Consider the following 14,829-nt stretch of genomic DNA (forward strand, 5'->3'; position numbering starts at 1 on the left):
CCTCTGATCCTTCTTCACTCTGTTTCATCACAAAACACCTGGCAAGCAGAATGTTTGCTGGCTCTTGTTCATCTTCTGCCTTCATCCGCTAAAGCGGGGCTGGCTCTCTAGCAAGCGTTTAGTCAGTATTTGTCGAGTGAATGAGGATCCTAGGATATGGCGCATGTGAAAACGCCATGTGTTTTTCTGAGCGATAGCAGTGGGAACTTTAAATGAAGAATTTCCATACCTTCCAAAGTGAACTGAACCCTTTGGGTAGGGACTCTGGCTACCTTCCTATTTCATTCTCAAAAAGAGAGAGAGAATGGTTTTGTTTAGCAGCTCAGGAGTAGATCAAGAAACAGGTTTCTTGGTGGTTTAGAGATGTTGGTAGATGCTGGATCACTGTGGGGTGCCCACCATGTTTTCCACACTCCTTACAGAACCCTCGGATTAGAAAGGACTTTGTCTAAGGTCCTTAGTAATCTCCTATATATAATACTTTAGTGTTTGTCCATTTATTGGTAGGACAAACCTTTGGTCACGTCCAACGCACTAAGTGTTTTTCTCTTCATGTTATTAGCCTTCCTCTACTAAGTGACTCTGAGAAAAGAGACACTGGTGTAAAATACATGCTTGTGTGGATGGCCGCACATAAAACGTGATGGGTTTAGCCCAGGAAATACTCTCAAGTAAGGTGGCACTCAATGCTCTTGTGGGAAAGATAGAATAAAGTCTATTCTTTACCCTAAAGCAATATGGTACTTTGGGCAAGGGGGAGGTATTCCACGGTAATTTTACAGCAAGAGATTAGTATTTGAGTTAAGCCTTGGACTTTAGAAACAAGGGATGGGTTAGAACTTTGAAAGGTGGACAACATAATAGGGACAAAGGCACGGGGACAGAAGCCACAGATGTAAGAAAAGCCGACTTGTCTGATGTAAGTGGGAAGCAGGGGGTGACTGAGGTACAGAGAGAAAGAAGGCTGAGGCTATGGGCCCCACAAGTTTGGTCATTGCTTGATAAGCAGTGCAGAGCTATTGAGGGTCTTGGATGGGGGTAAGGGTTTCTGTCGATCATTGAGGTGAGGGAAGCGAGGGTGGTGAACGATAAGAAGGCTATACCGAGGGAAAGACTGGCCAAGGCACCATCCATGAAGTATAATGGGTCTGACTGACACTCATGGAAATGAAAGCACGGGAGTGGATGAATTCAGGGGTTTATGCAGTTTGCAGTGGTCTGTTTCTACACATAGGACCCCACACACTTTAGCATCACCCAGAGCTGTGGTACCTGATAGCCTATCACTCCTCTAGAAAAGAGCTTCCGCTTCCTAACTGCTTTACAAGCACCAAGCTGTGTGCACAGGAGCCAGTGTTCCTCTGGAGTCTAGGGTGGCCTAGTTCACCTCAGCCATGATGTCTGCTGGATCCTTCCCTGGGCTGAATGTTATAAAAATTTTACTTTAATAGACGTTGGCCTATTGCTTTCTTTAATAATGATCATTTAGGTGATGAATGGTGTCTTGGCGATCATAGCGATCATTTTCTGAGACAGTCGGCTTCATTTTAACCCTTTCCTAGTCAGGAGCACAAGGGCTGTCATCTCAGCAGGAGGCCTCTCTTACTTACTGTTTCTGAAGTCACACAGTCACTGTGAGTACTTCTTTACATACAACCTGGTTGACCCAAGCCGTTTCTGTTAACCGTGGTTCTACCAAGAGGGTGTCTGCTTCAGGCTCTGAAGGTGTTTCATGAGCTCTGCTGAGTCTGCAAACTTTGGCCTGTGGAATCACATTGGAGCCAAAAGCTCTTCTGGTTCCAGAGGATCCGGCTGTCCCTGTCCCTCTGCTGTGGAAGACTGGGCTCCACGCCTTCGCCCTGTTCCTCCCTGTCCTCTGGACTGCCAAGCTCTTGGCCACGGGTTGTCCCTTCCCTTTCTGTACTTCTATCCCCCTCTCCCCTGGTGTTGCTCCCTCCTATCCCCCCAACCCCCACCCGCCACCCCACGGTCTACAAAACATAAGCAGTGCCTCTTCCATCTCATGAATCTCGGCTTCCTACAGTGGAGCCCTGACTCCCTCCATCCCCACAGCCTCGCCTTGCTCATGCCAGTCTCAAGATCTCCCACAGGTAGATGATCTTTCTTAAGGTTTTATGTCAGTGAGCCCCTCAGCTGCGTTAACTCTCCTAGTGAATTCTCTTACAGCTTCAGGCTCCTTTCTGTTTCCTTCTCTTTCTCCTCCCTGCCTCCCATCCATGCTGCTGCCTCCAGGGCTCTGGCCTTGGGCTGTGTTTTCTCTTGGCACTCACCCTGGACGGCCTTCCCCTGTCTCAGCACCAGGCCTCTGATTTTGCACCTCTGCCTGGTTGCTTCTTTACAGCACATTCCCAGACACCCTGTGGCTTCCCCACAGGTGACCAAAGTGTTCAAAATGGAACTGCTTCTCCCTCAGGCCTCTTACTTTTGTCTTTGATAGCATCACCAATATTCCAGATAGCCAAGCTTCTGTGATATCTGAGGACTAACAGTATTAAAGACATGTTGGTATTATGATGAATATTCTTCCTTTTTAATTGCTTATGTGAATGAGTATTTTGCCTGCATATATGTCTGTGCACTGTGTGTGCCTGATGCCTGCAGAGGCCAGAAGAGGGCGTCCGATGTCTTAGAGCTGGAGTTTCAGACAGATGTGAGCTGCCGTGTGGGAGCTGGGAACAGAACCCAGACCCTCCAGGAGAGTGGCAAGTACTCTGAACCTCTGGCCATCTCTCTAGCCCCTGATGCACACTTTTAGAAGTTAGAAAAGAAAATCCAGCTTTAAAAAAAAAAAATCAACCTTCTTATCCAAGTAAGTTATTTGCACTGCACTCAACTAGTGTGTTAAGAGCCAGCTTTGCGTCCTGTGGCCTGGGAACTTGTCAGTCAGAGTAGAAGGGGCCTGGCTCTGCTCCCCGACTGCAGTGTGCTACAGAAAGATGTTCTGTGTGGGGTTTCTGCTCTCACTTGCAGACACTTCCTCTTGTCTGGTTTAGAAATTTAGTGTATTGGCTCTCTTAGGCATCTCTTAAACCATGTCTTTGCCATGGTACCCAAGGCTTTGAAAACATAAGAAGACTTTTCAAAAGGTAAAAAAGGAAAAAAGGTGACTTTTTTCAAGGTGGGTGAGCCAAGGGTCAGAAAGCTGACTGTATCACTGAGCACCTGACAGAGGGCTGGCCAGAGCTATGGGGTCTTTGACTTTCACTGTATAATTTCTTCATGTCTAAGAAATCCAGTCATACATGTAATAAGCATGTACGACCTGTCAACTTTGTGCCCCATGGGCCTCATATCACGTCCCCTGCTTGGTAAACTGAGAAAATCTTGGTAGATGGAAGATAGGCCCTGCCCATCTGGATTATTATTAGTCTTTGCAGAATGTGCCTCAGGTTTGCTATGTTCTTGAACATCTGTAATCCTCTACCTTAAGAAGAGAAATTGCCTTCAGGGGTGTCTGGAAGAGTGGCCCTGGCCGGCAGAGGGTTACACCTGCCCTGTCCTGAAGAGCATCGTTATATTGACTTAGCCTCGAAGCAGGCACAGGGTGCTGACTTAGCCTCGAAGCAGGCACAGGGTGCTGACTTAGCCTTGAAGCAGGCATAGGGTGCAGCTGTCAGGGGGCTCCTGTGACCAGCTGTAGGTAGGAAGTGACAGTGCATAGCCACACCCTTGTGTCATTCACATTGAGTTCCTCCAGGCCACCACCTGAGAAGACCTACTGTGCTCTCAGGTACATTCTGTTTTGTTTTGTTTCTGAGTGTTAAAGGGATTAATTAGACACAATTCCCTCACTAATGAAAGGGTTAGATATAACTTGGTGGGAAGAGCCCTGCCTGTGAGTCCAGATCTTGTCCCAAGAACCCCTCCCGATGCTGTCCCTGCCCTCCCTCTGGTTATGGCTCAGGCGGATACCTCTGGGGTTGCCGTCATCAGATTCACTCTTGTTTTTGAGCCAGGGTCTCTCTCTGAGCCATGGCTGCTCGGGAGCTTCTTATAGAGACCAAGCTGGCCTTGAATTTAGAGATCCGTCTGCCTGTGCTGGGATTAAAGGCGTGCACCACCCAAAGGTCTTATCAAGTTCTAAAGCTTTTTTTCACTTCAGTACTACAGTTAAGTTAGATCTAGGCCTTGGGGTTGGAGCATCCCCCTGCAGTCCTGTGTCTCCCAATGTAGTGCTGTCGCGTCGGGCAGCTTCCTGTGCCTCCATCATAGCCCATCTTCTACCCACTGTGGTTGTCATGAGATAATCACAGAAGGCATAGTAGGATGCCTGCCACATAGTAAATGATTAATAAACACCAGTGTGGTTCAAGTAGGCTCATAGGTAAAATTGTCAAGATTTTTAAAAAAGGTTATATTCACTTATTTGATGTGTACAGCTATTTTGTCTGTGCACCACAAGTGTGCAATGCCCATAGAGGGGCTGGAGTTAGTTTTCGAGCACCCCGTGGGAGGTGGAAGAGTCAGTGCTCTTAGGAGCTCTGTCATGCCTCCAGTCCCACTACACGGATTTTTTAAAATGCAGGGTGTAGAGGCCTCCCTTGCTCGGTCCCCAGGGGAGTGGAGTAGAGGCTGAGCGTGCCAGAGCGCTGACTGTTCATACAGAGCAAGCAGGAGCTTTGCTGAGTCCTCGTGTCTTTTAGCTCAGTCTTTCTCAAGTTACCTGAGTTGTATGAGTATCCAGGTATTCTGGAAATATGGCCCCGCTTGTGTCTGCTGGTGTCTCTCTGGGATGCTAAAGCTGTTAAAGAAATTTCTCTTCAGCCAGCAGATCTGGGTCCTAGAAGTTTTCCCACCTAGCCAATGGGCATTAAGGTATCAGGTTAGCAATTCTGACTTGACAGGTGTCTTGGTTAGGGTTTTACTGCTGTGAGCAGACACCATGACCAAGGCAAGTCTTATAAGGACAACATTTAATTGGGGCTGGCTTACAGGCTCAGAGATTCAGTCCATTATCATTAAGGCAGGAGCATGGCAGCATCCAGGCAGGCATGGTGCAGGAGGAGCTGAGAGTTCTATATCTTCATCTGAAGGCTGCTAGTGGAAGACTGACTTCCAGGCAGCTAGGACAACAAGGGTATTAAAGTCCATACTCACTTATTTCAACAAGGCCACACCTCCTAATAGTACTGCTCCCTGGCCCAAGCTTACACAAACCATCACAACAGGTCGCTTATTTCTTAATAGCTCCACAGCCTGTTTAGATTCTGCCTCTTGTTTCTTTCCCAAATGAGTGTTTGTTTGCTTGGTTGTTTTGAGGCAGAGTCTTGTTAGGAGCCCAAGCTGATCTCAGCCTCAGAGCTTCCCTGCCTCAGACTCCCAACTACTCAGTTAAAGCAAGGAACTCTTTTTGAACTGAATCTGTTGCCTGCTATGTTGCTGAGCTGGCCATGTGCATAGTTACTAAAAAGAGAGCGCCAACCTGCTAATAACTAGTGAAAACTAGCCTAGAAGAGGTAAGTGGGTATGTTGGTTACTGTTCTATTGCTGTGACCAAATACCCAACAAAAAGTAACTTAGGGAGGCAAGAGTCTGTACTGGCTCACAGTTTAAGAAGGACACAGTCTGCCATGACAGCGAGAGGCACCTGGTCACTCTGCATCTAGACTCGGAGCACAGAGGGACCAATGCTGTACTCAGTTTGCTGGCTGACTCCTTTCTGTCCAGTCCAGAGCCCCAGTCCAGGGAATGGAGTCACCCGTGTCCATGGTGGGTCTGCCCTCAGTGGAATATTGGTGTAAACGTCTTACAAACCCACCAACAGGTGTTTCTGTGGTGATTGGAAACCCAGCTGTGTAGACAAGATTAACCTCCACAACCTCATTCCCAGACACACAAGTTTAGCTTCAGTTGGGGCATCTACCCTCTCTAAGGCCTCATTTTCATTTCATAATGCGCAATGCATTTACTCCCTCTCTCTCGGTCTCCATAGTCTGTAACCATCCCAACACTATTCACAGGTCCAAAGTCTCAGCTGAGAATCAAGATTTTTGTTCATAAGCTTTTTCTAAGTGAAAAGGACAGAGTGCATTCTGACAGTGTCCAGTGATAGAGAATTAGCACTGCCCATTTCAGGACAGAGGGATAACTGCCTAACGGAAAGACTGGGCCAAAGCAAGGTCAAGCTCAGCAAGCAGCCACCGAATCCCTGAGGCTCCCCACTCAGAGTCAGCTTGTAGTGGGATCACCTGTGCTGCAATGGCCTTAGATGTCTACCTCTCTTTACTCTACCTACAGAACACAGAGCTTTGGAGGCGGGGGGCGGGGGGAGTTGTAGCACAGATCCACTCTATGGCCGCACCCTTCCTCAGTAGACTTGCCACATTCCCAGGTCTCTCTTATAACTTAGGCTTCACTTCCCAACCTCATGCAGTGACCTCTCCGGGACTCCCTGTGGGGAACCCAGCCCTACCACACTTTGCCTGGCCTCAGCCACTTTCCAGACCTTGGCACAAGCTTTTGAGGGGTTGGGGGGTGGGGTGACCTTAGTGGGGGGTTCAAGACAGGGTCTATCTTCCTTGTAGGCCTGGAACTCAGTCTGTAGATCAGGCTGGCCTTGAACTCAGAGACCCTCCTGCCTCTGCCCTCCAAGGTGCTGGGACTACAGGTGTGCGCCAGCACAAGCCCTTAGGACCCCTCACTTGCTTCTCTCATGCTCAGTACCACCTGGATAGTATCCTCAAGGTCTACTACTGGCTTGACACATAGCCTTTTGGCTTACCATTGCAACACGCCTTTACACCTTCAAGGTTGCCTATGGGGAGTGTCTCTCAGGTAGCCGTTCTCAAACTGGGAAGCTCCTAGGAGACATTCAGAGTGGCTTCCAGCCCCTTCCTACCATTCTCATTTAGGCCAGGCCCCCTGACCTTAGTTTAATTTTCCTGGAAAAGCCTCTACAGACACACCCAGAGATGTGTTTCTATGGTGATTCTAAACCCTTTCAAGTAGACAGCAAAGACTATCACAGCAAGGATGAGGGAATGCAGAATGTATGACAGATTTAGGCAGGTAAGAGTACTCAGCTGTAGAAGCCAGCTCAAAGTGAGAGGGTTGGGTGGTTCTAGAAATCTAAACGGTTCCAGTTTCAGGCTCTAGAGACTGGCACCTTTAGTGGCCGTTCGCTGTCGTAGCCAGAGCGAGGAAAAGGATCTTTGTTCCAGTGACCCTCCTGTGGGTTAGGTGGGTCTGTAGAACCAGCAGGTCATGAGCTGCTTGCCTCTCAGAAGGCTGAGAGCTTACCAGTGAACTCTCCTGTGTCACTCCTCCGACCAGGGCGACTGATTCCTTTCTGTTGGGCGTTGGTCTCTGACCATGTGGTGAGTATGCATCTGCATGGCATCTCTTCTCACCCACCTTTGCTTGTTCCCATTTATACTCTTTAGATGGTCAGGAACCGTTCTAGTTTGGGGTACAGGGCTGAGAATAAGCTAATAAGCAGGCCGAGCCGCAGTACGACGGTGAAGCTGTAAGTTGTATTGCATCTGAACTATACCGCCATTTGTTTGGTAGGCATGTGAATGTGCTTGTACCTGGCCATGCACAATGACTCTTCCCCTAACTGTGGGCCCCAAAGAAAAGACTGCATCCCGCGTTACCCGTGGCTGTTCTCTGAAGGGCCCCATGGAGCTAACTTAAGGTGAAAAGCCTACGTGGTTTAGGAGACTCGCTTTATGCCAACGTGGCACATTTATTAATATTCCACCCCGTAATTTGTTAAGAGCTGTCCCACTGCTCTTAATGGGCTCACAGGCCTTCACCGGCTGTTGTTATGAACGATATTTCCCCTTGGGCTGTAAACCACAGGCCAATTTCAATTTCCTTTTAACTCATTTACTTCACAGAGTCTAATTTAAGGCATGTTGGGTAAAACAGTCTTAGGCTTTATGGACACCAAGTATTCCCATAAAAGCCTCATGCTTGCTCCTTCCCCAGCTGTGTTTTGAAGGCCCATGGTTGGAGCCACATGGAACTAGGGGTGAGCCTTCCTTTCTGGATGATAAAGGTCCAATCAAAGAGCCGTATAGATGCTCTGCATTTTCAACTATGTGCAGTGGTAAAGTACACACCTTTAATCCCAGCACTCAGAGGCAGAGGCAGGCAGATCTGCAAATTCGAGGCCAGCCTGGTCTCCAATGAGTTTGAGGACAGCCAGGGCTACATAATGAGGCCTTGACTAGAAAAACATAAAATTCAATTATGTATTTTTTTTTTTGTCAGTAAGTTTTCAGCCATACCTGTTTATGTCTCTCACTGTTCCATCACTGGGACAAATACTTGAGAATATCAACTTTAAGGAAGAAAGATGTATTTTGGCTCCTGATTTCAGTGGGTCCAGTCCCATGGTCAGCGGTCTCCATTTCTTCAGGCCTTTGGTGAAACAGGGTCATGACAGAAGGGCATAAAAGAGGACAACTGCTCACTTCTTGGCAACCAGGAAACAGCAGCAGGAGGGAGCAAGAAAACATGCCTATCCATAGCCGTCCCTTGCCTGCTCACTTTGCCTTGCCCCCCAAGTCCCTCACGAGCCTGCTCACTCCAGCTCTGCCCTGCCTCCCATTTTCCACTATCTTCCAATCATGCTGTCTGATTATAACAGGGACAGTGGATTCACCCAGGCAGTACATGAGAACCTTATGATCCAGTGTAGGGGCAGGTGGGAAGACAGCACAGTGCATGGGCACAGGGTGATACCCTCTGCCACCAGTAAGCCACCTCCTGCCACTCCCTGCTGTGCTGCCTTCCCAGGCAATATCAACCACACTCATCCCTGGTCTTTTGAGACTAACATAAGAGGGCAAAATAGCTCTGAGAGTTCTGCCAGATGTGAAGTGGAAGGATAACTAATGTTAGGCTTTCTCAGAAGCACGGCCTGCTACCCTTTGCGCTTCATCGTGGATGTCTTGTGAAATTTCTAAACTGTAGACAACAAGGCTAGAAATGGTGCCATGCCCAACCACTAGGCTTCTCGCCCACTTTCTAAATATGAAAAGTGAGATCTAGGGAGAGGTAGTGGTTCATCTGACCTCACAGCTAGGAAGGGGCAGATGGAAATGTCCCATGTGTTTCAGGACACGAGCTGAGAGATGATCTACTCGCTCCCTGGGGAGAAGGTTCTCTGGGCTCTCATGCAGACTCATTTAACCATCCCTGAGGAGGGAGCTAGCAATCTCTGTTGTAAAAAAAAGTTCTCAGCGGGTTCCAGTGCAGCCAGTCAGGTCTTCGTCAGAAACTGGCACCAGCTATGCCACAGCTCAGATCAGTGCCATCTGTCCTGTGTGGCCCATGAGCTACGTATGGGTTGTCTATTCCCACGAGGTTGGATGTGTGAGAAGTTTGTGTGTCTGTGGAGCTCTATGGAATCACAGCCACTCCTGTTTATTTACATGTTGTCAGTGGCTTCTGTGCATCTCGGTGGCAGAGTCAGCTATGGTGACAGAGACTGTGCCGCCCACGGTACTTACAGCACGCGCACTCGCAGAGCGCCTGCCATCATTGCCTGTTTCCAGTCTCTCACGAGAGCTCTGTGAGGACCAGTGTTCACTGGGAAATAAATCCCTAAGCTGTGAGGGTCGCACCTGCGCTGGTCCAGACGCCCTTTTGTTTTACAGAAGGCGTATTTAAGAAACACTACATACAAATTATTAGTAAATCTAGTTATCTTAATGATAAAGTAAATTATAGAGCTACTGAATTATAGAGGATGTTCATTTGTTGAAAGGAGTTGGCTTACAAAAGATGATTCTAAAGTAGAGGACTTTTTATAAGTGGTGAAGATAAAAGAATTTAGAAAGAGGTGATGTTAAATTGTTTTTATTTTGTGTGCAACATTGTCTCTAAATTATGAAAGTTAGTTATACTTCAGTATGAATTGTAACTGATAAAGCCTGTATTTTCAAACCAATCTTTTTTTTTTTTTTTTTTTTTTTAAATTCTGTAAAAGCACCTAATTTTCCTCAGGATCCTCAGTTTTCTGGTTTATCACCAGAACCCTGACTAGCTTTTTGACTAACATGTTAACTCACGTCAGATAACATTAACCAACAGGCAATATTTACTGAGTGCCTTCTGTGTGCAGGCAATGCTTTTGTAATAGGACACAGCTCCCATGTGACTAACCCAAAAGACAAGAAAATCAAGGGCAAAGAGAATAGCTTGTTATTGTTATTTTTAATGTCTTGTTGCTTGTCTCTTAAGATAGGCAGGCCAGTTAGTAAAGGCTTTGGGTGGAGGGCTTTAGGTGGAGGTGGGGAGGGTGAATTTTAGGTCCTGCTGCATAGACCAGTGTTGTGGTTGTTGGGCTGTTTGTTTGTTTGTTTGTTCCCCCACTATTCTTGGCTACTTTATATGGTATAACCAAGAACTCAAATTTCCCTTTTACCAGAGAATCCATCTCTTATGTCTACGTCATTCTGCCATGTAGTCCTGAAATTACCTTGCAGTCCAGCACAGAAGAAGCTGTAAAGCGGCTCTGAGCTTGGCATAATATACCACTCTTTGCCATGTAACCTTTATGGGTGGTGCCCCTCCGGAGCTTTTGTAAGATGCACACAGGCTGCTAATTCCCTCTTTACCGGTACTTCATGAGAATACTATGTGGCTGAATGAGGAGGTTGTTTGAAAGGCCTGGCATTTCACAGAGAGAGTTGCTATAGAAACACAGAAGGGCACATGTACTTCAGAAAGAGGGAATGTTGTGGCCCATTTATTTCTTTGGAAAGCCAAGAAATGGACGAGCCAAATCTCTGCCCTTGACCTGTTTTAAGCTAACCCCAGCTCTTCTAGTTCCACTTGCCTTAAGGATCGGGCTCTTCCTGGAGATCACAACAGAATCTGTACACTCTAGTATCAGAAGGGCGATTAGCACAGCACCTTACCAAACGTGGGATGGGGGAGGGGGCGCAATTCTAAATGAAGAGAGCTGCACGGAGAAGTTGCTTTTTTACTGGGAGAGACTGGTGACTCTGGCAGATGAAGAGAATATAAAATGATAAGAGGAAAGGGACTTCAAAAGAGACCTGCTAACCGTTCTTTGGGACGTAGCGGCCAGGGGAGGAGAGAGAGAGAGAGATGTTGGCTGTGGGTCCCAAGTGGTGTGTACTAGGTTAAACTTCTTTTGGGCATCTTTGTCGTGAGATGTTAGATTTTGTTGGAGGCACTTGATACCTCCATTGAGGTCACCATGGCACCCCCTTGTATTACCAGGCCTACACTGCTCTGTTTTCCTCCTTAAGCTATCTTTGTACTTCTGGGTTGTGCTCACGTTCAGTCCTTCATGTGCTGTGAGATTGGTTGCTAGTATCTTCAATGATCCCTTTTATGTCCATATTAATAAGATCTTACCAGTCAAGAGCTTTCTCTTTCCCTGACGTCATTGCCTGGTTCTGTGTAAAGTCACCTTACAAATGAGTTTGGGAATTGTCCCCTTCTCTTCTAGTTTTTGGGAAGGATTTGTGCTAATTCTTTAAACATTTGGTAGAATTCATTAGTGAAGCCATCTGGTCCCTGAGCTTTTCTTTGTGGGGGTTCATTTTTTAATGCACGGTACAGCGGTGTATTTATAGTAGTCTCTCTTGAGGGAAAGACTGTTTAAGGATGGATCTGTATGCTAAGACTTATAAAGAAAAATTCTGGAAGGATATTTTAAAAGCCAGCATCAAAGATTACCATTGAGTAATGGAATGGAGCAATCTAGCATTTTAAAATTCTAGGTGAACATCATTCTAAATAAAAACAGTTTTACTTAAAAATGGCTGGCACTTGGCTCTTTGCTCTCTATGTTTGCGAGGGCCTAACCTCCGCAGGGTCTCCCAGTTCTGTAGGCCCTGTGTGTGTCTCCAGAGTGCTCTGTCCTCCGTCCATCCTGAAGACAACTTCACCTGGCTCGCTGTCCTTTCTCATTTCTCACAGGCAGCCTGGGGGTGGGGTCCTCTCTCCTGCAGCCTCTCAGATTTTGAACTTGTACTCACCCACTGTCATGACTGCGAGTGTACTTGCTTCCTCCCATAAAGTATAGTTCTGCTCAATTGTGAATCCCCACTACCACCTTAACACAATCCATCTTAACACAATGCTTGACACCAGGTAGGTGCGCAGTGTGAGCAAAGCCCAGAGCTAGGCGGCTCTGTAGCCCATTCTGAGGACATGAACTAGTTTGACTTGATAGGAAGATTCATGCTGGGAAATACAATAGAATGGTTTTGGCTAGGCTGAGTTTGGAAGCTCTGAGAAGCCAGATGGAGCACTCGGGGAGTGAATACTGAATGAATGCTTACCTTGTTACCTTCCTGTCTTTGCCTGGTTCTCTGCCCCCAGAAGGCTGACTCTGGCCACCTGACCAGGTCCTTTGCAATGGTCTCCTCTGCATTGACTTACCCTCTGCCTTAACGTTCCTGTCTTCTGTGTGTCAGGGTTGGTATAGCCGACTTACCCATTCTGGCATAGATGGTTCAGAAGTATCCAAATATGAACCTGCTAGTATTGTGGCCGCTGTGCCGCAGCCTGAGACTGGACACAGGCCCAGAGGGGAGGGAACAGGAGCTTGCAGGTTTTGTTTTGTTTGCTTGTTTGTTTTGTGGCCTCCAAAACCAGTCAAGAGCAAGGTTCTAAGCATCTTTAAATGTGTTTGTCTAACTTGAGAAAATGTTGTTTTGTGTGGTGACTAACACGTTTTTAATGGTTTCTCTTTTTCTTTCTCCACAGACTTTTGTAGTATTAAACAGAGGGAAAACTCTCTTCAGATTTAGTGCCACTCCTGCCTTGTACATTTTAAGTCCTTTTAACCTGATAAGAAGAATAGCTATTAAAATTTTGATACATTCATATCCTTTTCTGCACTGGGAACGTGTGGGGGATGTGCGGGGGTTTGACAACTGCAGTGTATACGGCCCCACCAGGAGCGGAGCTGGCTGTTGCCCACCCCAGCCTGAGGGCTGGCTGGGAATGAAGTCCCGCTGGATTCCAAGCTGCTGCCCACCCCAGCCTGAGGGCTGGGAATGAAGTCCCACCAGGAGCAGAGCTGGCTGCTGCCCACCCCAGCCTGAGGGCTGGCTGGGAATGAAGTCCCACTGGGTTCCAAGCAGAGCTCCTGCAGACATGGTTTTGAAAGATAGGACTGGAGTCTAGAGTTTTGTGGGTGTTGTTATGAGGGACAGATTAAGATGTTTCAACCTTATCCTGAGGCCTTGGCTTTTCAGTGATTTCATTCCATGATAATTCAGTGTTGTTAACATATTAATATCTGATACAAGAATTTTTTTTGAAAACCACATCTTGAGTTACAAATAGTTGAATGAACGCTTTTGATTTATTTTATTTTTTTCTTTTTTCTTGAGGAAAGAGTTTATGAATTCCTGGTATTTCTCAGATGAAATCAACTCCTTGGAGCAGAGGTTTAGATATAGACTGTGGGTAAATGGGGATTTTTCTGGGATTTGATCCCCCCTCCTTAGGTAGGAAAGTGCCAGCCTTTATATCCTATTAATATAGATCATATAGCACAATGACTAATGATCTGATGGGTTTAAGGACTTGGAACACTGGCTAAACTTGTGTGATGGGCACTTAAGGTAACAGGGCTTAGTCCCCTGACAAACTATGGTGCCCTCAGGGGGGCAAAGAAACCGCTAGGTGCAACTCAGTGGTTCGGTTGAGCCTCCGCCATGTATAACTCATTGCTGGAACCTATGGTTTGTAAAGTGGGAGGTTTACAAGAAATAGATAACATATGGTAGACTTTGTCCTTTCCAGGACCAGAGATGGAATGTGATTTTTGCTTCTGGTCCTAATGGCGTCCCCACGATTACCCTAGTTGTAGAGAAGGGGAAAAAAGACCCAATGAGAAGAAGCATTGTTTCCTAAACTCTATGGCAAGAGAGAGATGGGGGAAGACATTAATGAGAGAGAGACCTGCTGCAGCTTCAGGGTAAATGACCCCTGCCGATTAGAACTGTTTCATTTCTCTCAATAGACAGGAACAGAACGGGCCGAGAAAGGTCCTGAAGGGCAGGGGTGCGTCCACAGTGATCGGACGGCTCATCCCCATTACCTATGTCTTGGGACTGTTGGGGGGCAGGCACCCTGGAAGCCTGGGCCTCACAGGCCACGCTGGTCTTTAGGCAAGACACATGCACATTGACTGGATTATTGCTTGTGGAGATATTCAGCCCCTTGGCATTTGCAGGAGGAAAATGAACCACCACTTACAGGTAGAGACTTTCAAATAACTAATTATACAAGATAATTAACAGTACACGATAATTTTAAAAAATGTAGATTTATTTTCTCACCTGGTGGCCTCCGGGCTTTTGGTCGCTTCTAGCTGCTTTTCCCAAAGATTAAGCATTTGGAGATGATTCCGTTCTTGCCATGGAAAGCAGCAAGTTTACCCAAAAGTAGTGGGGCAGTGACCATTCTGTGTCCAGGGCAATGGCCGTCCAGCCTCACTACCAGTCAGATGGGGTGTCCAGGGCAATGGCCGTCCAGCCTCACTACCAGTCAGATGGGCAGGGGAATGGCCGTCCAGCCTCACTACCAGTCAGATGGGCAGGGGAATGGCCGTCCAGCCCCACTACCAGTCAGATGGGGTGTCCAGGGCAATGGCCGTCCAGCCTCACTACCAGTCAGATGGGGTGTCCAGGGCAATGGCCGTCCAGCCTCACTACCAGTCAGATGGGGTGTCCAGGGCAATGGCCGTCCAGCCTCACTACCAGTCAGATGGGGTGTCCAGGGCAATGGCCGTCCAGCCTCACTACCAGTCAGATGGGGTGTCCAGGGCAATGGCCGTCCAGCCTCACTACCAGTCAGATGGGA

General features: G+C 47.3%; 1 protein-coding gene across 7 annotated transcripts in view; it reads left to right on the forward strand.

Annotated features, from left to right (window-relative positions):
• Positions 1-14,829, forward strand: part of Scn8a (sodium voltage-gated channel alpha subunit 8) — a 182,910-nt gene that overhangs the window by 71,798 nt on the left and 96,283 nt on the right. For all 7 annotated transcript variants that reach the window (XM_031356119.1, XM_031356110.1, XM_031356124.1 and 4 more), the window contains exon 3: positions 12,721-12,839. In XM_031356119.1, coding sequence (XP_031211979.1) covers positions 12,721-12,839 — 119 coding nt within the window. The remainder of the gene's footprint in view (positions 1-12,720; positions 12,840-14,829) is intronic.

Source organism: Mastomys coucha, unplaced genomic scaffold, assembly GCF_008632895.1.
Source record: "Mastomys coucha isolate ucsf_1 unplaced genomic scaffold, UCSF_Mcou_1 pScaffold11, whole genome shotgun sequence".
Classification (NCBI taxonomy): domain Eukaryota; kingdom Metazoa; phylum Chordata; class Mammalia; order Rodentia; family Muridae; genus Mastomys; species Mastomys coucha.